Consider the following 25,459-nt stretch of genomic DNA (forward strand, 5'->3'; position numbering starts at 1 on the left):
CTCAGACTCCCTTCCTGCAAAAATTAGTTCAGGCACAGGAATGTATTTAAATAATTTTGTGTTGTTGGTTTTTATGTTTGTAGCAATGTGCCCCTCAAATTCTTTTAGCATCCCAATTTGTCGTCTTGCATTTCTTTTGCAGAGTTCGTGTACTTTTTTATTCTCATTCAGACAAGACTTCCATTTTTTTAAAGGGAGCCTTCTTGCCTCTAATAGCTTCTTTGAATCTGCTTGTTCACCATACTGGCATCTTTTTGGTCCTGGTAGTATCTTTCCTAATCTGTGGTATACACTCCAGTTGAACTTCTAATGCTGTGTTTTTAAATAACCCCCAAGCATTTTGGAGTGATATGACCCTATTGACTTTGCCTTTCAACTTTCTTTCTACCAATGCCCTCATTTTTGGGAAGTTTCCTCTTTTGAGTTAAAAGTAACTGTGTTGGATTTTCTTGGTAATTGGCCATTTACATGTATGTTTAATTTAGCAGCACGATGGTCACTGTTCCCAATCCATTTGACAACACTTACATCCTGCACCAGGTCCTGGGCGCCCCTTAAGATTAAGTCCAGCGTTGCTGCCCCTCAGATCGATTCCATAATTTGTTCTAGGGCACAGTCATTTAGGGTATCTAGAAATTTTGCTTCTTTGTCATGATTCCGGTTCATATGTTCTGATAGCTTATTTCATAATGTATTTTAAATGTTATAACACTTAATATTATCAAAATGAATCCTTTGTTTAGATTGTTATATTGTGTTTGAATGGACATCGGACTGTTGTAAAGTTATATTGATAGCATTTTTTTCTTTTGTGTTGTGAGCCTCTTTGGGTGCATTTATGCAGAAAAGCGGCATGCAAATTGAATAAATAATAATAATGTAAATATATAGCCAGTCTATGTCAGGGTAGTTGAAGTCACTCATTATTACAACATTTCCTATTATGGATGCTTCCTCAATTTCATTTTTCATCTCAAGATCTCCCTCAGCATTTTGACAAGGGGGACGATAGATGGTCCCCAGTACTAAATTACTCTTGGGGCCCTGTATCACCACCCACAATGATTCTGTGGAGGAGTCTGCTTCTTTGGAGGTTTCTGCATTGCTGGATTTCATAACCTCTTTCACATATAGTGACACCACCTCCAACACGTCCTTCCCTCTCTTTCCGATATAGTTTATATCTAGGGATAACCATGTCCCACTGGTTTTCTCCATTCGACCAGGTTCAGTTATGCTTACTATATCAATGCTGTACTTTAAGACCAAGAATTCCACTTCTCCCATCTTAGCTTGGAGGATTCTAGCATTAGCTTTTAAACACCTATATACAGTTTCTTAAAGTGTCTTTGGCAATTTTGGTTTGGCCTGTGGTACTTTGGCCTCTCTGGATTGCTTTCCCGTGCCCCTGCACTCACAATGCCTAGTTCTAAGCCTACCCCTTTTATCATTTTTATGTCTTTATCCCAGGGCGGAGATTTGTTCCAAACTGGACTGTCCTCAGTTCCTCTTGGTTTTCCCCCCTCAAGCTGCTCTGCCACCTTTTTGATTTTAAGTGCCAGCAATCTGGTTCCATCAAGGTTCAAGTAGAGTCTGTCCCTTCTGTACAGGCCTGGCTTGTCCCAAAATGTTCCCCAGTGTCTAACAAATCCAAACCCCTCCTCTCAACACCATAATCTCATCCACACATTGAGACTACAAGGCTGTGTCTCTCTAGCTAGCCATGCATGTGGAACTTGTAGCATTTCAGATAAAGTTACCTTGAAGGTCCTGGCTTTCAGCATCCTACCAAGCAACTTAAATTTTGCTTCCAGGACATCACAACTGCATTTTCCCATGTCATTGGTGCCAATATGCGTCATGACCACTGATACCTCTCCAGCTCTCTCCAACTATCTAAATGACAGGCGACATCTGCAACCTTCACGCCAGGCAGGCAATTCACCCTGAGGTCTGCAAGCCCATCACACACCCCACTATGTTCCTAATGACTGAATCACCCACTACCAAGATCCCTCCAACCCCAAGGATATCTGCCTATCCTCCAAGGAATGGGACCCTTCAAGGGATCATTTCCTTCTTCCTTCCCTCTTTCCTTCCCTGAGGTCTTCATTCTCCATGATAGCAGGATAGGAATCATCCTGGGAGTGGGACACCTACAATGTCCATGAAGGCCTTATCCACAAATTTCTCTGCCTCTCTGTTTCTCCAGGTCAGCCACCTTGGCCTCAAGGAAACAAACATTTGAAGAGCCAGGAGCTCACTGTACGCAAGTACACTCACAACTGTCCAACAGGCAGACAGTCATACATGTTACAGACAGTGCAAAACACTAAAAATCCCCCACACCCCTGCTAGCTTCCTACCTGCATAATTGTTTTTGTAGTTTACTGAGTTAATTTATTGAAAGCTTAGGTTTTGTTTAGGAGCAGGTTATGGGAAAGATCTTAAAACCTGGAAGGGCTACGGTCACTTGAGTACTATTAGAAACTAAAGGTTTGGCCTGGGATAAGGTAACTTTTTTTCTAATTATACAAATTGTACCACTGTGCTATAAACTATCCTTAATGAAATTTTGTAATTTTAAATAAATTTGGAGTCTTGGTCAAATATATTAGCTGTTTTGAATGGAAATTATCTTACCCCACTACTGGATTACTAAAGTGCTGTAAAAGGCCTACCATACAGGAAGTACATTGGTAAAATCTTTCAAACTGCAAATGCAAGTTGCCAAGTGAGAATGTAGACACTGGAAATTTATGGAGAAGTATCATTTTAAGACCATCCAGTTTAAAACTGCTCTAATTCAGTTAAATCAATCTGATTTTCATAGTGGTGGGTATTCTTTACTTTCTGTGAAGGGCACCAACTCTTCCATATCGCTGTGCTATAGTACTGCAGCTTTGGAATACTCTCTCCTTAAATATTAGGCACCGTCCGTCCCTGTTGTCATTTTGGTGCCTACTGAAGACCTTCCTCTTTCAACAAGCCTTTTAAATAGAGACCTTTTCCCAGTCTGCATCGGTGTTGGAATTGTTTTCAAGATGTTTTAAAATATTTGTTTTAGGTTTTTTAAAAAAATGTTTCGTTTTCAATATGTTTTACAGATGGAGGGGGGGTTGTTTGCTGCCCTGGGCTCCTTCTGGGAGGAGGGGTAGCTGGGATAGAAATTTAATAAATAAATAAACTTTCCATACGTGTTTGAAAAGCAGCCATTTAAGTGATTTTTTTCTGCTGCAGCAAAACCTGCTTTTTGTCCAAATTGCTGCTTTCAAATATCTCATATGAGACTCTCAAAGTAGAAATTGAGCATGAAATGTAAACAGCTGATTAATGACATGCTGGGAGACCCAAGAAGTCAATAGTGATGAGATTAACAAATGTATATTAGCCGTGGCCATTATGAGATTGTTTCTTCTTGTCTTAGTTGAACTGACCACTTTTGCCAAACTAATGAAAAAATTAATTCATAAATGGTAAACAGAGAGAAAAAACTAGTCTAGTGGCCCAGACTATGAACTCACTCTTGCAAGATGTAAGGCTGAAAACAGAATTAATTTGGGAATGTAAACACTTTAAAACAAACAAAACCCATGATATTTCTTTAATTTAATCTCATAGCACTCATACATTTTGTTTCACTACCATCAGGCACAAAGGAGAAATTGCTTAAATCTTTGTTCAAATATATCATAGAGTGCTACCACCTGCCTTGCCCAGACTGAGGCAACAGAGGTTAGACTTCAGCAAATCCTCGGGTTGTGCTGGAACATCAGCGTCAGTCTTTCCATCGGTGCAATTCACTATGTTTAACCATTCAGCCTCATGAGGTGTGGATAATTTCAAGTGCTTGACTGAACAGTTTGTTTGCTACAAAGAACAGCTTAACTTCTGGAATTTCTCTATATACTCTCAAGAAGAGGGGCTTATTTTCTTCAGGCAGTTTGGACCTTGAGATAGAACAACTATTCTTCTCTTAAGCCTATAGTTAAGAACATAAGAACATAAGAAGAGCCTGCTGGATCAGGCCAGTGGCCCATCTAGTCCAGCATCCTGTTCTCACAGTGGCCAACCAGGTGCCTGGGGGAAGCCCGCAAGCAGGACAAAGCGTCAAGGCGAGTTAAGCAGCAGAGCGAGTTCGGCAGCAGGGCGAGGAGGCCAGGGCCCCCCACTCTGCCCGTCTGTTCCCTGACCTCAACTAAACCGCAGTCTCCAACCCATTGACATAATAAACCTCAAACAAAACTATGCAGGTAAGAAGCCAGCAGGGGTGTGGGGGCTTTCCAGTGTTTTGCACCGCCTGCAGCATGTATGACTATCTGCCTGTTGGACAGAAGTCGTGGGTGTGCTCTCGGTGCAATGAGCTCCTGGCTCTCCGGGAACGACTTCATTTCCTCCTTCCTTCCAGGTACCAAACGATACCAAGCAGCAAAAGTAGAATTGTTGTTATGTGCCTTCAAGTTGATTATGACTTATGGCGACCTAATGAATCAGCGACCTCCAATAGCATCTGTCATGAACCACCCTGTTCAGATCTTGTAAGTTCAGGTCTGTGGCTTCCTTTATGGAATCAATCCATCTCGTTTGGCCTTCCTCTTTTTCTACTCTCTTCTGTTTTTCTCAGCGTTATTGTCTTTTCTAGTGAACCATGTCTTCTCATGATGTGTCCAAAGTATGATAACCTCAGTTTCATCATTTTAGCTTCTATGAATAGGGACTGCATAAACAGCTGTGTTACTGAGTCTCTGATTTCTGAACATGTATTAAATGTTCCCTGCATGTAGTTGGCAGTTCAGGTAGCTGGATGTTTATATTCTTGCACACCCTATGCTTAATTTCTCAGTGAATTTGGTTCACCCATACAGCATTCCATCCCCATGCTGTTATGAGAATTCAAGACATCACTCTTGTAGAGATGAGAGCCTTTTAAAATGAATGTTCAAGTTGCTGCGGTATAGAGCCTTAGTTGACTGAAAGGGCTTCTGACTTCAAAATACATGAACTGGCTTTCTGGGCTGAATATGCTATACATGGTTGACCTCAGCAACAGCTGCTCATCTGCCTCATATATGATGTGAAAACACCATTTCATGTCCCTTTTCGTATTGGCAGGTGTTAACAAAGATGGTTTAGATAGGGACTCCTGCTGACCAAGCAGAAACAAATCTCTCTCCTCTTGCATATTGGCAAAGTATATGTTTCACAATTAAACCTTTTTTGCCAAAAGTTGAAAGTCCTTAGTGAAAAGCAAACTGGACTGACCTATGATTTTGCTACTGTAGTATTTGAATTTCCACAGCTGAAGTAAAATTATTATTTCATAGTATGTTTACAGTGACAGATTTTTAAATGAAATATTATTACTATTTATGAATCACCTTTCACAAGACTTGATTTACAATCATACAATAAAAACTAAAAATATGTTTAAAAATAGTACAAGTTTTTCATCCAACTGGAATGAAATGTCATTCCAGCATGTCATACAGTAAATTTTGAAAAGGCTCTATAATTAGTTTAACTTGCATATATACCCTGTATCAGGGTAGCCAACATAGTGCCCTCCAGATGTTGTGGACTACAGCTCTCAACACCCCCAGCCAGCAAAGATAATCGTCAGGAATTATGGGAGTTACCGTCCAAAACATCTGCAGGAAACAACATTGGCCATCCCTGCCGCATATTAAAAGAACACAGAGGCTACCAACAACAGTCCTGAAAAGTTAGGCTATGTCTGAATTAACATTACACATATGCAAATATATTTAACAGCACTCTTGCAAATGTATGCATTATTACTGCTGCGATTCCTGTCATCTAGGCTGGACTGCTGTGGGCCACAGATAGAGCCCATATATTTGAAGCTACAGGAATTCAGAGTCCTCCCTTTTCATACCTGCAGCACTCTTGCTCCGAGATCTATTCATGAATGAATGAATGAATGAATTCATATTTATGCATAATGCCTTTCCTCCGTGGAGGAATAACTACAGTGGCTCATAAGAAAATCCAGAGAACACCCTCTGGGGCAGAAAGGATACCTTCTCTTCAGATGCATAGATGCTGATGTGTTTTAATTTTTTCCCCTGTTGCTGTTTTTAATTTAAAATGTTTCTAATTACTTGTTTTCAACTGTTTTATTGATAATATTAATATCTTTTGTAAACCACTTAGAAGTTTTCTACAATCAAGTGGTATATAAACGTTAATAAATAAATTAAATAAATAATAACTTTGATACAAAAGTGTCAGCCCAAAGCCCTCTTCCTCCCTCCCCTCTTGGGGCAGCGGTCACCAGCCATGAACAGAAACCAAAGAAAAATTCTAAAACAAGCAAAGAAAATATGCTGCCTCCTCTATGGAAGAAAACAATGGGGTGGGGGCAAGGAGAAACAGCAAAATGTACCGGTTTCTTAGGAGTGCTGGACCTCAGCTCTCTTCCTGGGGCCAGAAATCTGTGTCCTCGTATCAATGCAATATGCAAGTGCACGGATAAGTACGCTGCCCAAGTCTGGTGTCTACTAAGAGTGAACAGGTGGCCTCTCAGCATACGACTGCCCATTTAGTAGCCAAATAGCCCTTCAAGTGTAAAGTAATTTTTGAAGCATATTCTTGGCAACCCTAGATTCTCTTCAGTGTGTTCCTTCCTCATTGAGAACATCAGTAATGGCAGACAAACTGCCCTGAAAGCTTGTCATACAGTGTTTAGGACAGAGCTATGTGTGCTCTAAGTCTCAAGGTCAGTTCAAACTTAGCAACCATGAAGCCCAACAGGATTGACCAGTGCCCTATATAGACCAACAGTGTATCCTAAGAATAGCATTCTGAATCTCTGCAGTGTGCAGAAATTCTGTGGTTGACTGACAGATGGTTCAATTCAGAAAGCATTCCTTGAAGGGAGAAAAAGTTTAAAAAGCACTGGACAAAATTATCACAGAGATGCAGAACTACTTTAGATGAGCCTAAGGGTCTGGGGCCTCTGCTGGAAGTGTATAATGGGGGGGGGGACTGCCTTCAAGTTGATCCCCACTTATGGTGATGCTATGAATATGGTTTTCATGGTAAGCGGTATTCAGAGGGGGTTTACCATTGCCTCCCTCTGAGGCTAGTCCTCCCCAGCTGGCTAGGCCCTGCTCAGCTTGATACAGCTGCACAAGCCAGCCCCTTCCTTGTCCGCAACTGCCAGCTGGGGGCAACTGGGCTTTTTGGGACTCTGCAGCTTGCCCATGGCTGCACAGGTGGCAGGGCACGTAACTAATGAGCAACTCAGTGTGGGGTGATCTTTAGCTGGCACTTGACACCCAGGAGACACAAGCGGGGATTTGAACTCACAGACTCTGGACTCCCAGCCAGGCTCTCTTCTCCACTGTGTATTATTACCTACATTAAAGTCCAATGTAGATATACAATTGGCTTTACACTGTTTAACAGCACACTTATCAGTCAAAGTCTGTTTACAGCCTGAGACAATAACAAAGGAGGAAAAAGGATCACAAACCTTCATATACCATCATGGTAATCAGCATAGCAACTACATGGACTTTTATGTTGGGATTCGTTGATTCAAACTGCAGTAAGGTCAGATGGAGTAAAAAGGAGAACAGCAGTTCTAGGATGAAAGCATTTGCTATGGTGGTTTGGATTGGGCTACTGCAGTGCTCTGCCAGTGCCCTTGAATGCACTGGTATTATCCCCAACATCCAGATTAATTTGATGTAAAGATGAGCCAGTACTGCTCCAGTAAACTGAGCTGATGTCTGTAGCAACCAAGTCTTGACTGTGACCCTACCCTTGCAGAGGAGTTGAAAGCTGCTAGAGGGGTTGTTGATGCTTCCAGGCAAAGTCAAGCAGTGAAGAGCAGTGAAAACGTATGTGAGGGCAAGTGCCACATGAGGTTTGGGTGGAAAATCAGCCAGCAGGCAAATCTCGTGGGTACATGCACAGATCTGGAACGTGCCAGTTAACTCCAGGAGGAAGCAGTGGATACTGGGCTTATTAGATTGACTGGCCAGTCGCCTGCAGCCAGCTGTGACTATCATTGTACCTGCCATTACAAGCAGTGAGATGCAGGCTTCACAGATATCCATGACAAAAAGATTTGAGATTCCTGCAGCAGAAATCAATGAAGTGTCACTTCTTCCTGCTCTGTTCCACCTCCCCAGGGAGAATCACAGCTTTCTGTCCTACTCAGCTCACCTCACTTCAGCTCCCTCTTGCTCCTGACAAGGTTCTCTAAGGACTTGACAGGTCCTTCTCCCTCCTCAGCCCTGTCAGGGGATCTCTATTCCCTTGCATTTGCCCAGTTTAATCCATAACATGTCAGTAGAGATCACTGCTCCATCTTGCCAGTCGCCACAATCCCCATCTCCTGGGAGGGAGGATAAACTTTCCCCTAGGCCTGCCAAGGTTTCTCCATTGATTGTCAGGCTGACTAGTCCTGCTGGCAATTCAGTTCTACCACCACCACAACTGGTCTCACGTCCCTTAGTTTTCCCACTCTCTCTAGACGCCAGGTCACAATGGCACTGTGACGTCAGGGGAAATTTTGGCGGGGGGGGGGTAACGGCTCTAGAGAGTTTGGCTCAGCCTCCGTGTCCTCCTTGCTGAAGTCCTAAATGAAGAGGGACTGAGCGTTAACAATATCCTCCTGTGCTGATAACCGATGCTGAATCCCACTCTGCTTCTGAGGATCTCAGTTCCCCACTCAATTTCCCCCCACTTCATCCCTCTTCTGCTCGTCTTCCGCAACCAGCTGGTCCAATGGACAAATTGGCATCATGCCGCTTCCGCTTCTCCGTTGCCCTGCGCCTGCTGTGGGACTCACAGGGCTGCAGGCACTCTGCTTGGCGTTAACCAACTCTCCTGCCGCCTTGCTCGCTGCTAGAGGGCTGCCTTTCGCAATCCGCCCACGAGCTTCCTCGGGTCGCCGTCGCCGTCGCGAGAGGGGGCGCACCGCCGACGTCGCGCCGCAGCCACTAACAGCCGAGCGAATCGGCAGCTTCCAGCCTTGCAGGGGCAGCTGCTGCCGCCGCCGCCGCGAGCCGGCTGTGACTCTGCAGAGCGGATCTCTCAAGAGACTCCGAAGGCTGACCGACGACGCCTCCAGGCGGGGTGGGCCGGGCCAAGCCAGGCCAGGCGTGCGTGAGACTCAGGGCTCCTGCAGGATCGCGGGGACTAAGCTGGGTGAGGAGGTGGACCCTGCTCCTGGAGGAGGAGGAGGAGCAACAGGTGCCCAGGGCCCCGACAGCAGTCGCAGCGTTCCCGGTGCAGCGACGTCGCGCCGCGGAATCCTCCAGACTCGGCCGTTAAGCAGGCGGGGACCTGGCCTGTGATTCCTTTGGGGTGAACACCTTCTCCACGGGCCTGAACCCGGATAAGCCAACTTGGGTAGGCGGCCATACAGACGACGGCAAGGCAGATTAGAAACATTAGTTAAAAGAAAAACTGTTAGTTGGAGGGTTGTAGCAAAACCAAGAGAGAATCTTGCAGCGGTCATTTTAGAAACATTAGAATTGCGCCGCCGTGGATCTGGCTTGTATGCCACGTGTCCCAAGCAAAGTCCCTTAAAAATTCTTCTCTTATTTTCATCGACCGCTCCCGCTTACTCCAGAACAGCACAGCCCTATAAATCATAGAGGGTGTCCCTTTTTCTGAAAAAGCAAAACACTGCATTTTCCCACTTTTATTATCTTCCCTTTTATTCAGGTGTTACATGAGATAAAATATAAGAGATGCAAGCTGGCTCTAGACTGACAGTGCTGAGGGTGAACTCCCACTTCCTCCCACCAGGGCAGGGCACAGCCACATGGTGCCCACATGTTTTCTCTGTCACCCTCCACTAGGCCCCTGGACATGCTTCAGCGGTGGACAGGCAGTGGCACATGTGAATGGGAGCTAAGCTTGGCTCCCATCAGTGGTGACAACCAGCCATCTGACCTGGGGCCAGGGGATGATCTTTTGGGTCACTTAAAATGATAGATGGCCACTATAGATGGGAACTAAGCTTGGTCTCATTCAAAAGCAGCACTGCCACTGAAAAGGAAAGACCTGGCAGGGTGGTGAATGGCAGCATGACCAGGTCAGGCTGGTGAGAGATCCTTCAAGAACCCCCTGGAGCACTTGGGCAGCACCTGAACTGGCTGACTGCTGGCACCGGGCTTGGTCCCATTGAGTTCAACAGAGCATACTCCCAGATAAGTATTGAGTAACTCTTGCTGGCAAAGTTGCAGGTCAACAATTACAGTATGTTGATACAGTGTTGACAAAAATTACAGTATGTCAGTCTTTTCAACATTCAAAAATTTGTTTGTTAAAAAATACAAGCCACTCTTCAGAGTGTCTGTGTTTTCACATCCTTATATCTAAGTAATCCATTACTCGTTTCTGGCAGTTAGTACTGTCTATGACACTTTCCCAGAGACATGTGCAAACTGCTATGGAAACAGAGAGCACAGAGAGAAAAAGATGCAGAAAAGTGCAACCAAAATTATCAGGGTGCTGGAACAACTCCCCTATGAAGAAAGAGTACAACGTTGGGATCTTTTTAGTTTAAAGGGGGAAAAGAGACTAAAGAGAGCATGATAAGAGATGTATAAAAGTATGCATAGTGTGGAAAAAGTGGATAGACAGGCTTCTCTCACAGTAGAACTCAGGACCATCCAATAAAGCTGAATGTTAAAAGATTCAGGACAGACAAAACAAAGTACTTTGCCATACAGGGCATAGTTAAACTACGGAATTTGCTACTGTAAGATATAGTGATGGCCACCCAACTTAAATAGCTTTAAAATGGGATTCAGTTTCATTGGATGACCCCAGGTTTTAGTATTATGAGAGAGGGAGAAAAATGCCTCTCTGTCCACTTTCTCCACACCATGCATAATTTTATACACCTCTATCATGTCTCCGCCTACTCGGCTTTCTAAACCAAAAAGTCGCAAAAGTTTGTATCCTTTCCCCATAGGGAAGTTGGTTCAACCCCTTGATAATGTGAGGTGAACCACAAACACACAACAGAAGTGACAGTGTGGGACTTGGGAAAGCAGGGAACAAGGGAAAGAAGAGGATTAGGGATAGCACTTGCCCACTTATTTCAGCCACAGGCCATCTTTTTATGTTCAAATTTCTAACATTTCAAACATATTCCCATCTTTTGGTGGTCATCACATTAGTTGGTAAGTATATGGTTCATATATATCAGACAAGACAGAGAAAAGACAACAGACCTGCATACACTAACGAGGTGATGGCGAGGGAAAGCACATGAGCTCTGACACGGATCTCTTGCAATTGTGACTTCAGCATGGTGAACTGGAATGCAATGGAGGTTATAAGTTCTGTGCAAACGGCCTTAAAAAAATCTGTCTGGAGAGGATTGCTGCAGTCGTGGGGATCAGGGAACAAACTGTGGAACCCTACAAACCAGAGAAGGTTTTGGTAAAGTCTGGCTAAAAAGGCCCCAATGATTTGGGCCACAATCTTCAGCCCGCCTAGCTTCAATGAGATGCCCTTCCGCAAGATATATAGCAGGGTGCAGGCAGGATTGCTAATGTTCTCGCCTACGGTCAAGAGGAAATGCAGAGTGGTTATAGAATAAATGTGGCCGAGATAGACCTGGGGCTTGGGCTCCACCTCAGCTAGAGGGTGCAGCATACTGAAGCAAGCGCACAGCTGGAAAGTGGCCAACATCTCCAGCAGGAAGAGCCGCAACTCCAGCTGGCTCACAAACTTGCGGGTTATTATCCTGGTCTCAGTTGACAGCAGCATGGTGCAACCTTCTATCATGAATAACAGTATGGTGGAGGCTCTGTCCATGATGAAACGCCGTTTCCAGAAAGTACCGTATTTTCACTAAAGTCCCCTTTAGATGCTTGGCTACTCTTGCAGCCAAACTATTATCCTTTCCGTCTCATGTAGTCAAATTAGTCCTGCTTATTATAAGACTAATCTTAAAACTCTCCCTCTCCACATGGGTTGAGTCAAATCACCCCTCTGCTCGACATCTGTGTCTCTCCAGGAATCAAAACACTGCCTACTATTAAGAAATCTAATAGCCACTCTTGAGCACTTGAGGGTGTGCATCCAACCCTTTCCCTGTGAACCCCAGACTTCTCGTTGTCAGGAACCCCAAGGACAAAAGAACAAAACACCCCCTATTTCCCCATAATCTATGCTTGCTCTCTTGTCCGGGAAACTACACCCTATTGTAATAAATGGATCACACCTTTTATTCCCATCCTGACACAGGGTCAGGATACTTTCTGTGGAGGAAGCAAGGCTTCTCTGTTCTGCTTCCTCTCCAGGATGCAACCAACCCAACTTTTGGTCAGGTCATCAAGACTTTCTTTTGGGATGTGACCAGAACATCCACTAGGAAAGCTAAGTATCCTTCCTCTCAGGGAGATCTGGCCACCTTCTCTCTTTTTGTGACTGGGCCAAAGTCTGTTTTTATTTTCAGAAAGGCTCAGCACATTATTCTGTGAAACAGCCACCCTTTTGCTTAATGGATCCTTTCTTGAGGCAGTTTAGCACTCCCTTCTTGATGGGTAAGTGGGTTACTGTTCTTTTTTCTACTTGTCAGTAAAAAAACCCTCTTTTTGTTAGAGAGAGGTCAAAAGCACCCCATGCTATTTGGGGTGCCTAAAACATCCCCTTTTGTCAGAAGCCAATAGCTATGTCTGCCTTGTGAGGGGAAGCAACAACAAACACCCTTTTAGGGTCGAAGTGACTGCTGCTGCCCCTCCTTAAAGCTGTTCCTTCAATCCCCCCCCTCCAAGTTACAAAACAGGCGCCAAAGGCTTTTGACAACTGTCAATAGCATGGCACGCGTCAAGAGGAGGGGGAGAGGGAAAAGTCAAGGACGCGCACGCGCAGGCGAGCGGTGTCCTCGCGCCCCAGGTTCTGAAAGGGGGCGGTTTCTTTCTGATTCTTTTTCCTCGCGGACGCACGCGCCACCTGAAACCGTTGAAGTCAGTCACGTGGTGGAAGGCCCACCGTGAGAACCGTCGTCGAAGCCCTTTTCGATAGAAAGCGGGGAGGGGGGCCGGGAGGAGAAGACGTCGACGTTATTGCCCTACCCCCGCTTAAGAGTTCTCATGGAAGCGTCCACGGATTTTAAAATAGAGACTTTACCATTGGAAAAGAAGATGGGGAGGGCGGTAACATCATAAATTATTTCTGTGTATCAGAGCCTTTTTCACCACATCTAAAATTGCCAGTGATTCTCACCACTACTACTGTGCTTTTTAATAGTTGCCTAATAAGTAGCAATTTAGCAGGTGAAGCTTTTTTATTTTTGTGGCATGGAGATAAAGTAGAACAAACTTCACCTGCTTAATTTCTGCCTGCCACACCAGTTATTAAAGGCACAATGATGCTGTCAGGAGGGGAGGGAATTAACAAACCCCTCAGCACCTCAAAGTTACTCAAATGCATTAGCTCAATGATTTTCTGCAAGGCTCTTGTAACCTTGATAGCAGTGGGCTGAGCAGAAATTCAACAGGTGACTATCACAGAATCTCCCTGCTGGAGAAAGCTAGCACGGCTGAATGGCTCCCTGCGGTCCAGCTTGCTAAAAGCACAGCGGAGTGAAAATTTAGTGCTCCTTCAGACCACCTGTTTATTCAGCATTCATCCTGATTTGCTTACACAAATCTTTCATGGTGATTAGACAATGTCGTCTTTATTGTGCATTTGTTCTGATTTATTTGCAGGGTGGTTTTATGACAATGAGCATTCATCCTGCATTCATTCTGATTTGCTTGCAGGTCTTCCTGTTAGTCATTCATTCATCCCACACTTTTTGTTTTTCCCACCATTTTCCAAACCACAAAAAGTTTGGTTTTGCTTTAGAATGTGGATTTGTTGCACTAGTGGCTGGAGTGACTGAATAATTTAATCTACTTTAATTGCACAAACCTACAGTTTTGGTATGCATCTGAATCCCTCCTGCAAAATACTGACAGTTCTGGAGAGGTATCCTTAGCAAAAGAATATTTTTCCTGGCACCAGCCAAGTGATGGAGAAACTTTGCCTGCTTAACTTTCTACAGGTGACTATAAAAACCACAGGAGCAACACCAGTAAAGAAGCTGCCAATCTAGAAGTCATCATGCTATGGGGTTTTTCTGAAGTCAGCCACTTTGCCCTTCATATGAACAACGCTCTGGCTTGTTGCATCCACTACTACTGCCCCCTTTTATAGGTTGGCCAAAGTACTTTGTGGGGAACAGTCCTCTTGTTTGAAGACCTGCCCAGTCCAAGTAAAGAACCCTAAGAAGGAAGAGTTGAAGCATCAAACTTGCCCATTAACAGGCTGAGGAGGCGCATTGGTCTCAACTTTCCCCACTATGGTGAGATGTATTTCCTTTTAAATTATAATAATTATTTTTAAAATTGCATCTATATGTATAAAAGATCACATGCAAGTTTTATGCAGATCTGTGTTCCCTTTTATCGTCTTTTGTGGTGATGCGTAGGGCTATTTAGCAGGAAGAAAGCCTCTCTTGTTTGGTAACTAGGGGTGGGTGAGAATTTTGATTCAGTTCGCATATCAAGCAGAATTTATCAAATCTGCACTTTCTGAATCAATATGAGAACTGAAATACAGCCATCTTCAGAAATTTGTATTTATTAGAATTTTGTGATGCAGTTCGCCAACTAAACAATATTTACAAAAATGCATATAATAGGGGAAAGTGTGCATAAAAATGAATATATGAGTAAAAATAACATGCAAAAAAGCATTAGATTAAGAGAAATGGCTTGCAAAAAATGTATACCTTTGTCAAAACTGCCTACAAAAATGTGTTTATTAGGAGACATTCGCACTAAAATGCTGGAGAATTTTCATGAGGATTTTTTTAAAATGCAAATTGCTGCAGAAATGGGGAGAATTTAATTTAAAATTGGGAAAATGAGAAACTGAGGAAACTGAAATTGACAGATCTTTCCATCATTATTGCTAACTTCCCCTGGAAAGCCACTATCTCTATTTGGGCTCTGTTGTTGCCTTTGGGGATACCAAACATTTAGGCTGCAATCCTAACCCCACTTACCTAGGAGTAAGTCAATAAATGGTGATCACTCGTGACCAAGTAAGATTGTCTTCCAAAATAAAGTCTTTAACAGTGGGTCTGTAAGTGACTGTGGAAGCCAATCCTAGATCCACACAGCCTCCCACAGTGAGGACATAGGTTTCCAGATGGAAGATGGCTGCCATGAGGATTTGTTTGATACTGCAAGCTTGTGTCTGGTTTGTTGTTGAGGAATTTGTGAGAAGACCTCATCAGCCACGATAGAGTTACAATTAAGGAGGTCGTGGTAATGCTCTTTCCAATACAGTGCAATAGACTCTTTACCCTTAAGAGGTTTGCTACCATCCTTTGAACGTAAGGGATTTGTACCATGATTTGTTGGTCCATAGATGGCCTTTGTGGCATTAAAAAAGCCCCGTATATCATGGGCATCTGCAAAATGCTGGATTTCTTGAACTTTTTTTGTCCACCAGGCGTTCTTAAGTTCTCTAGTTCTTCTTTGGACCTCAACCTTTGCACTGGCATAGATTTTTTTCTTAGCAACACAGTTAATGTCTTTCTGCCATATCTGGAAGACCTTCCTTTTCTTGTCAATGATATGTTCAATCTCACTATAATTCTCATCAAACCAATCCTGATGTTTCTTAGTTTGGTATTCAATAGTTTGTTCACATGCTGCAATAATGGAAGTCTTCAGTTTAATCCAGTGTTCCTCAACGTTGTCAGGGAGTTCCGTGAGGACATAGGTTTCCAGATGGAAGATGGGTGCCATGAGGATTTGTTTGATGTGCCTTCTGCTTGGCTCGTTTGTCCCTTTTGCTCTGTATTCGTGCTTCTTCAAAGTCCATAGAACCTTTGATAATAGCCAACCTCCCTTTGGGATGCTCATGGGCCAAGACTTCCTAGTTCTCGATGCTCATGTTACATTTTTTTAGGTTATTTTTAAGAACATCTTTAAACCTCTTTTGCTGTCCACCGATATTCTGTTTTCCATCCTTAAGTTGGGAATAGAGTAGCTGCTTTGGAAGATGGTGATCAGGTATTTGAACAACATGGCTGGTCAAGTGAAGTTGATGTTGGAGGATCATTGTTTCAACACTGGTGGTCTTTGCTTCTTCCAATACGCTAACATTAGTCTGCCTATCTTCCCAAGTAATTTGCAGAATTTTTTGGAGGCAGCATTGCTGGAATTTTTCAAGAAGTTGGGAGTGGCGTTTATAGATGGTCCATGTTTCACAGGCATACAGTAAGGTCGGTAGTACAATGGCTTTTTAAATAAGCATTTTGGTCTCTCTGCGAATATCCCGATCCTCGAACACTCTACGCTTCATTCGGGAGAATGCGGCACTTGCAGAGCTCAGACAATGTTGAATTTCAGCATCGATGTCAGCTTTTACAGAGGGATGGCTGCCAAGATAAGAAAAGTGATCAACATTCTCCAGCGTCGCACCATTAAGCTGGATTGATGGTGCTACAGAGGGACTAGTTTGCACCTGCTGATGAAGCACTTTGGGTTTTTTTATATTAAGCGAGAGGCCAAGCTTTCCATATGCTTCTGCGAAGACATTTAGGATAATTTGAAGATCTTCCTCTGAATGTGCAGAGACTACATTATCATTGGCATATTCAAGTTCTACGACAGAGGTTGTAGTTACCTTACTTTTTGCCTTCAGCCTACTGAGATTAAAAAGCTTTCCATCTGTTCAATATGTGATTTCCACACCAGTAGGAAGTTTCCCCTCAACAAGGTGTAGAATCATGGCAATGAAAATGGCAAATAAGGTTGGAGCAATGACGCATCCCTGTTTTACACCTGATCCCACTCTGAATGGATCACTTTGAGAACCATTGTTATCCAAAATTGTCGCCGTCATGCTGTCATGGAGGAGTTGCAAAATATTCACAAATTTATCAGGGTATCCAATTTTCAGAAGGATGGTCCAGAGAGCGATTTGATTTACAGTATCAAAGGCCTTAGTCAGATCCATAAATGCCATACATAGAGGTTGGTTTTGCTCCCGGCATTTTTCTTGAAGCTACCGTGCAGTGAAGATCATGTACACTGTCCCCCTGGAAGGGCGGAAACCATTTTGGAATTCGGGGAGGATGTCTTCTGAGATAGGTAGGAGGTGATTTGTGAGGATCATTAAAAGGATTTTACCTGCAGTAGCAAGAAGAAAGATACCTCAGTAGTTCCCATAATCTGTTCTATCACCTTTCTTTAAAAGAGTGATAATTATGGCATCCCTAAGGTCTTCCGGGATCTCCTCCCTCATCCAGATCTTTTCAATGAGCTTATGAAGCCTTCTTTAAAGACTTCAGCAGGAATCCCATCAGGTCCACTTGCTTCGTTATTCTTCATTTATTTGATGGCTTTACTGACTTCATCCAGATTTGGGGATACTGCAAGCTTGTGTCTGGTTTGTTGTTGAGGAATTTGTGAGAAGACCTCATCAGCCACGATAGAGCTACAATTAAGGAGGTCGTGGTAATGCTCTTTCCAACACAGTGCAATAGACTCTTTACCCTTAAGAGGTTTGCTACCATCCTTTGAACGTAAGGGATTTGTACCATGATTTGTTGGTCAATAGATGGCCTTTGTGGCATTAAAAAAGCCCCGTATATCATGGGCATCTGCAAAATGCTGGATTTCTTGAACTTTTTTTGTCCACCAGGCGTTCTTAAGTTCTCTAGTTCTTCTTTGGACCTCAACCTTTGCACTGGCATAGATTTTTTTCTTAGCAACACAGTTAATGTCTTTCTGCCATATCTGGAAGGCCTTCCTTTTCTTGTCAATGATATGTTCAATCTCACTATAATTCTCATCAAACCAATCCTGATGTTTCTTAGTTTGGTATTCAATAGTTTGTTCACATGCTGCAATAATGGAAGTCTTCAGTTTAATCCAGTGTTCCTCAACGTTGTCAGGGAGTTCCGTAGGTAGACGTTTCTTAAGTGTTGTTTGAAAACAAGTTCACTTAATAGGACCTTGAAGGGCATGGGTGTTCATTTTATGCCTTGGTTTTCTTCCTTGGAGCCTACGCAGAGGAACAATATTAATTGCCATAGTGGATCGAATTAATCAGTGATCTGTCCAGCAGTCATCAGCCCTTGTCATGGCCCTAGTGAGGAGTACAACGCGATGATCTCTAGAATGTATAATTATGCAATCTAGGAGATGCCAGTGTTACAACCAAGGGTGCTTCCATAATGTTTTAAATTTATTTTTCTGGTGAAAGAGCATTTTGTAATAACAAGATTATGGTCTGCTCATTTAGTCAGAAGTAGAATTCCATTCAGGTTGCTGTTGCCAACTCTTTCTTTCCCAATGGTTTCTAGCCATAAATCAAAATCGCACCCAACTCTTGCATTGAAATCACCCAGGAGGATAATTTTATCTCTGATAAGATAGTGTCCAGCTGGGTATAAAATATTTCCTTGATGTCTTCATCAGCGTCTAATGTTGGCGCATAAGAACTTATAATAGTTGACTGCTGGTTTTTGGCGAGTTTTAACCGGAGAGTTGAGAGCCATTGATTAATGCCAATAGGATCTTCTGACAAGAGCTTCACAAGATTATTTTTAATAGCAAAGCCTACTCCATATATTCATCCTTGTTCAGGCAGTCCTTTCCAGAAGAAGGTATAACCTCCTTTTCTTCCTTCAATTGTCCTTCTCCTGCTCTTCAAGTTTCTTGGAGTGCTGCTATGTCAATATTAAAACGTCTCAACTCCCTCGCGATGATAGCAGTCCTGCGTTCAGGACATTCACTATCTGAGTTGTCCAGCAATGTCCGTATGTTCCATGTTCCAAAATTCAATTGTCTTTTGCAAGTGCTAAGTGGTGACCTCGCTGGATGCGGTAATCCAGTCAGGGAGAGATTAGGCAGACTGAATCTGTAACCACCACCCATGTGCCAGTCCATGACTAGGGGCTTCCGGATTTCACAGTCCTGCCTCTGTCATCATTCACCACAGGACTTTTGTTTTGTTTTGGAAGACGCCTGTGCATGAATTTGTTTTATGTGGGGAGATCGGCACACAATGATCAACAACAATCTTGACAGGAAAAGGCTTTGATTCAATGGCATGGATACCACAACAATTGGAAGTCTTTTATCTGCTGCAGCCTTCATCCGCCTTCACAGCTGTTGTAACATACACATTGTTATCCTCCGCCTGTTCTGCCGTTGAGGACATTCTTGGATTGTTCTTTGTCTGGTTTCTCTCCCTTGACCTTACTGCCATGGGTGACCCTGCTGGTAGTACATAACTCCCGACGGCATCGCTCACAGGGCTCATTGGAACACTCAAGTCCCCTCATCTACAAGGTGAATGGGTAGGAGTAATGGCCATTTAATTCACTGGGATTTACTTTTGAGTAAACAAGTTTAGGATTACAACCACAGGTGAATTAGCTGTCATTCTTTCAGGATTCAGTCTCCATCCTTAAACCTCTTCTCCACATAAATGCATAACTGTGAACACTAAGACTGCAATCCTATACCCAATTACCTTGGACAAAGTCACACAGAACTCAGTGGAAAGATTCAGGACATACAAAATAAAGTCCTTCTTCACACAGCACATAGTTAAACTGTGGAATTCTCTCGCACTAGAAGTTGTGATGGCCATAAACATGGATGGCTTTCATAGAGAATTGGATGGTTTCATAGAGGATAGAGCCCTGGGCTCCTACTGGAAGGGCAGGATATTAATTTAACAACTTTTATTATTGTTGTTGTTGTTGTTATTTAATGGCTACTAGCCATGATGGCTATGTTCTACCTCCACTGGCAGAGGCAGCTGGGAATCTCAGGTGGGGAGAATGTTGTTGCGTTCTTGTCCTGCTTTCAAGCTCCCCTGGTTCGCTGGGAGAACAAGATGCTGGACTACATGCGCCTTTGGCCTGATCCAGCAGGGCTCTTCTAATGCTTTTTAGACTTGCTTCTGAGTAGACTTGTATAGGATTATGCTGCACTGCAGTTTACAGTGCACAGCCTGCCATTTCATTCACTGTTGCTTTCTGAGGAATATAGTTAATTATAACCTAGGCCTCTTTTGCACATCAGAATAAACCACAGTTTGTCTTATACCATGGCTTTATTGTGAACGTGCTTCCACCCTGTTGAGTGGATCCCTGAACAGTTATGTCTCTACACATAAGTACACATAAGTAGCTCCCATTTGTTCCATTATTTAATTGAATTAAAACAGCTCAGAGAAATAAGCAATAAGGGCAGCCTAAGGTCACCCTGAGCTAGGAGCCAAATCCTGAAAGAACCTATATCTTAGGAGACAGATCCTAGGAGAAGGAAGCCTATAGAAAGCTAGTGTTCAACACCACCCTAGCAGGAAAGCTTCAGGGGACACTGTAAATAAGGCTAAATTCCAGTCGGAGAGAAGGGGGAAAAGGAAACTCCACCGACACATACAGGGAGAGAGTCAGCTCAGTCCTTGCTAAAAAGGGCAGCTTCAGCCTTCCTGAAACACAACCACAAGCTCTGTTTCCCTAGGTTAAAGAAAGGTCAGGCTGTTCTAGGTGGGAAAACAACAAACACAAAAGACTTGCCTGGAAGGCGCAGCCCCTTGATTAGATTAAAAGCAGCCAAAAGCTTAAACAGCCCCGCCCCTCGCTCAGGAAGGAAGGAAGCCTGAGAGAATACTAAAGAGTTAAGCCCCAGCTGATAGCCATCAGCCTCAAGTAACACATCATTGGCTGGCAGCAGTAGCTGGGAGGAACCAGCCACACATATAAAGTCAGAGCACCCTAGCGAGGGAGCCTGCTCCACGAGCTAGAGGGAGCCCCAGCTGACGAAGCGTCAAGGCCCCAGCTGACGAAGCGTCAAGGCCCCAGCTGACGAAGCGTCAAGGCCCCAGCTGACGAAGCGTCAAGGCGAGTTAAGCAGCAGAGCGAAAAGAGGGTAAGTAGCTCCCATTTATTCCATTATTTAATTGAAGTAAAACAGCTCAGAGCAATAAGTAATAAGGGCAGCCCAAGGTCACCCTGAGCTAGGAGCCAAATCCTGAAAGAACCTATATCTTAGGAGACAGATCCTAGGAGCAGGAAGCCCATAGAAAGCTAGTTTTCAACACCACCCTAGCAGGAAAGCTTCAGGGGACACTGTAAACAAGGCTAAATTCCAGTCGGAGAGAAGGGGAAAAAGGAAACTCCACCGATACATACAGGGAGAGAGTCAGCTCAGTCCTTGCTAAAAAGGGCAGCTTTAGCTTTCCTGAAACACAACCACAAGCTCTGTTTCCCTAGGTTAAAGAAAGGTCAGGCTGTTCTAGGTGGGAAAACAACAAACACAAAAGACTTGCCTGGAAGTCGCAGCCCCTTGCTGAGATTAAAAGCAGCCAAAAGCTTAAACAGCCCCGCCCCTCGCTCAGGAAGGAAGCCTGCCTTCCTGCCTTCAAAGGAAGGAAGCCTGAGATAATACTAAAGAGTTAAGCCCCAGCTGATAGTTGAGCCATCAGCCTCAAGTAACACATCATTGGCTGGCAGCAGTAGCAGGGAGGAACCAGCCACACATATAAAGTCAGAGCACCTAGCGAGGGAGCCTGCTCCACGAGCTAGAGGGAGCCCCAGCTGACGAAGCATCAAGGCGAGTTAAGCAGCAGAGCGAGTTCGGCAGCAGGGCGAGGAGGCCAGGGCCCCCCACTCTGCCCTTCTGTTCCCTGACCTCAACTAAACCACAGTCTCCAACCTATTGACATAATAAACCTCAAACAAAACTATGCAGGTAAGAAGCCAGCAGGGGTGTGGGGGCTTTCCAGTGTTTTGCACAGCCTGCAGCATGTACGACTATCTGCCTTTTGGACAGAAGTCGTGGGTGTGCTCTCGGTGCAATGAGCTCCTGGCTCTCCGGGAACGACTTCATTTCCTTGAGGCCAAGGTGGCAGACCTGGAAAAGCTGAGAGAGGCAGAGAGGTGTGTGGAGGAGGCCTTCAGGGACGTTATAGCTGTGTCCCACTCCAGCGATGATAGCTCTCCTGGTATCATGGAGAACGATGGTCTCGGGGGAGGAGAGCATCCAGCTGAGGAAGAGGGAAACGATCCCTTAGAAGGGACCCATTCCTTGGGGGATGAGCAGCTATCCTCTCATGCCGAGGATATATCTCCAGGGGGTGGAGGGATACTTGTAGTGGGTGATTCGATCATTAGGAACATAGACAGTGGGATGTGTGATGGGCGTGTAGACCGCAAGGTGTTTTGCCTGCCTGGTGCGAAGGTTGCGGATATCGCCCGTCGTTTAGATAGTTTGGTAGACAGTGCTGGGGAGGAGTCAGTGGTCGTGGTGCACGTTGGCACCAACGACATGGGGAAATGCAGCCGTGAGGTCCTGGAAGCAAAATTTAGGTTGCTAGGTAGGATGCTGAAAGCCAGGACCTCCAAGGTGGCTTTCTCTTAAATGCTACCGGTTCCGCGCGCAGGACCAGCCAGACAGGCCCAGCTTTGCAGTCTCAATGCGTGGATGAGACGATGGTGTCGGGTGGAAGGGTTTAGATTTGTTAGGCACTGGGGAACATTTTGGGACAAGCCGGGCCTGTACAAAAGGGACGGGCTCCACTTGAACCAGAATGGAACCAGACTGCTGGCACTTAAAATTAAAAAGGTAGCAGAGCAGCTTTTAAACTGACTGAGGGGGGAAACCCGACAGGAGCTGAGAAAGGTCTGGTTCGGAATAAACCTTCCCCGTGGGATAAAAACCAAAGAAATGATGAAATTTTAAAAGGGGTAGGCCTAGAAGTAGGCATTGTGAGAGCAGGGGCACAGCATATAAATTCAGAAGAGCAAAATTACCACAGGCCAAACCACAAGTGCCAAAGACACTTGAAGAGAGACACTGCTTACAAGTGCCTGTACGCTAATGCTAGGAGCCTCCGAACCAAGATGGGAGAACTGGAGTGCTTGGTCTTAGAGGAGAGCATTGATATAGTGAGCATAACGGAGACCTGGTGGAATGGAGAAAAACAGTGGGATACGGTTATCCCTGGATATAAACTATATCGGAAGGACAGGGAAGGACGTATTGGTGGCGGAGTCGCTCTATAAGTGAAAGAAGGCATTGAATCCAGAAAGCTCAAAACCCCCAAAGAGGCAGACTCCTCCACAGAATCGTTGTGGGTGGTAATACCATGCCCCAGGAGGGACTTAATACTGGGAACGATCTATCGTCCCCCTGATCAAAATGCTCAGGGAGACCTTGAGGTGAAATATGAAATTGAGGAAGCATCCAAACTAGGAAATGTGGTAGTATTGGGTGACTTCAACTACCCGGACATAGACTGGCCACATATGTGTTCCAGTCATGACAAAGAAGCAAAGTTTCTAGATATTCTAAATGACTATTCCCTAGACCAGTTGGTCATGGAACCGACCAGAGGGACGGCAACCCTGGACTTAATCCTCAGTGGGGACCGGGACCTGGTGCGAGATGTAAGTGTTGTTGAACCGATTGGGAGCAGTGACCACAGTGCTATTAAATTAAACATACATGTAACTGGCCAATTGCCAAGAAAATCCAACACGGTCACATTTGACTTCAAAAGAGGAAACTTCACAAAAATGAGGGGATTGGTAAAAAGAAAGCTGAAAAACAAAGTCCAGAGGGTCACATCACTCGAAAATGCTTGGAAGTTGTTTAAAAACACTATATTAGAAGCTCAACTGGAGTGCATACTGCAGATCAGAAAAGGTACCGCCAGGGCCAAGAAGATGCCAGCATGGTTAACGAGCAAAGTCAAGGAAGCTCTTAGAGGCAAAAAGTCTTCCTTCAGAAAATGGAAGTCTTGTCCGAATGAAGAAAATCAAAAAGAACACAAACTCTGGCAAAAGAAATGCAAGAAGACAATAAGGGATGCTAAAAAAGAATTTGAGGAGCACATTGCTAAGAACATAAAAACCAACAACAAAAAATTCTATAAATACATTCAAAGCAGGAGACCATCTAGGGAGGCGATTGGAGCCTTGGATGATAAGGGAGTCAAAGGTGTACTAAAGAACGATAAGGAGATTGCAGAGAAGCTAAATGAATTCTTTGAATCTTTCTTCACAGTGGAAGATATAGGGCAGATCCCTGAACCTGAACTAACATTTGCAGGAAGGGATTCTGAGGAACTGAGACAAATAGTGGTAACGAGAGAGGAAGTTCTAGGCTTAATGGACAATATAAAAACTGAGAAATCACCGGGCCCGGATGGCATCCACCCGAGAGTTCTCAAAGAACTCAAATGTGAAATTGCTGATCTGCTAACTAAAATATGTAACCTGTCCCTCGGGTCCTCCTCCATGCCTGAGGACTGGAAAGTGGCAAATGTAACGCCAATCTTCAAAAAGGGATCCAGAGGGGATCCCGGAAATTACAGGCCAGTTAGCTTAACTTCTGTCCCTGGAAAACTGGTAGAAAGTATGATTAAAGCTAGATTAACTAAGCACATAGAAGAACAAGCCTTGCTGAAGCAGAGCCAGCATGGCTTCTGCAAGGGAAAGTCCTGTCTCAGTAACCTATTAGAATTCTTTGAGAGTGTCAACCAGCATATAGATAGAGGTGATCCAGTGGACATAGTGTACTTAGACTTTCAAAAAGCGTTTGACAAGGTACCTCACCAAAGACTTCTGAGGAAGCTTAGCAGTCATGGAATAAGAGGAGAGGTCCTCTTGTGGATAAGGAATTGGTTAAGAAGCAGAAAGCAGAGAGTAGGAATAAACGGACAGTTCTCCCAATGGAGGGCTGTAGAAAGTGGAGTCCCTCAAGGATCGGTATTGGGACCTGTACTTTTCAACTTGTTCATTAATGACCTAGAATGAGGAGTGAGCAGTGAAGTGGCCAAGTTTGCTGACGACACTAAATTGTTCAGGGTTTTTAAACCAAAAAGGGATTGTGAAGAGCTCCAAAAAGATCTCTCCAAACTGAGTGAATGGGCGGGAAAATGGCAAATGCAATTCAATATAAACAAGTGTAAAATTATGCATATTGGAGCAAAAAATCTTAATTTCACATATACGCTCATGGGGTCTGAACTGGCGGTGACCGACCAGGAGAGAGACCTCGGGGTTGTAGTGGACAGCACGATGAAAATGTCGACCCAGTGTGCGGCAGCTGTGAAAAAGGCAAATTCCATGCTAGCGATAATTAGGAAAGGTATTGAAAATTAAACAGGGGATATCATCATGCCGTTGTATAAATCTATGGTGCGGCCGCATTTGGAATACTGTGTACAGTTCTGGTCGCCTCATCTCAAAAAGGATATTATAGAGTTGGAAAAGGTTCAGAAGAGGGCAACCAGAATGATCAAGGGGATGGAGCGACTCCCTTACGAGGAAAGGTTGCAGCATTTGGGGCTTTTTAGTTTAGAGAAAAGGCGGGTCAGAGGAGACATGATAGAAGTGTATAAAATTATGCATGGCATTGAGAAAGTG

At 44.2% G+C, this 25,459-nt stretch overlaps 1 protein-coding gene across 3 annotated transcripts in view; it reads right to left on the reverse strand.

Moving 5' to 3' along the window:
• The window catches only part of AQP11 (aquaporin 11), a 20,877-nt gene extending 11,565 nt beyond the window's left edge, over positions 1–9,312 (reverse strand). For 2 of the 3 annotated variants that reach the window (XR_009762922.1, XM_061629009.1), the window contains exon 1: positions 7,499–9,305. Coding sequence is in view for 2 of the 3 variants with exons in the window: in XM_061629009.1 (XP_061484993.1) it covers positions 7,499–8,087 (589 nt within the window). In the remaining variant the exon portion in view is untranslated. Of the gene's footprint in view, positions 1–7,498 lie in introns of all 3 variants that reach the window. The other variant, XM_061629008.1, reaches the window with a different exon arrangement.
• Positions 9,313–25,459: the final 16,147 nt, after the last annotated feature.

The sequence above is a fragment of the Rhineura floridana genome, chromosome 5, assembly GCF_030035675.1.
Source record: "Rhineura floridana isolate rRhiFlo1 chromosome 5, rRhiFlo1.hap2, whole genome shotgun sequence".
NCBI lineage: Eukaryota > Metazoa > Chordata > Lepidosauria > Squamata > Rhineuridae > Rhineura > Rhineura floridana.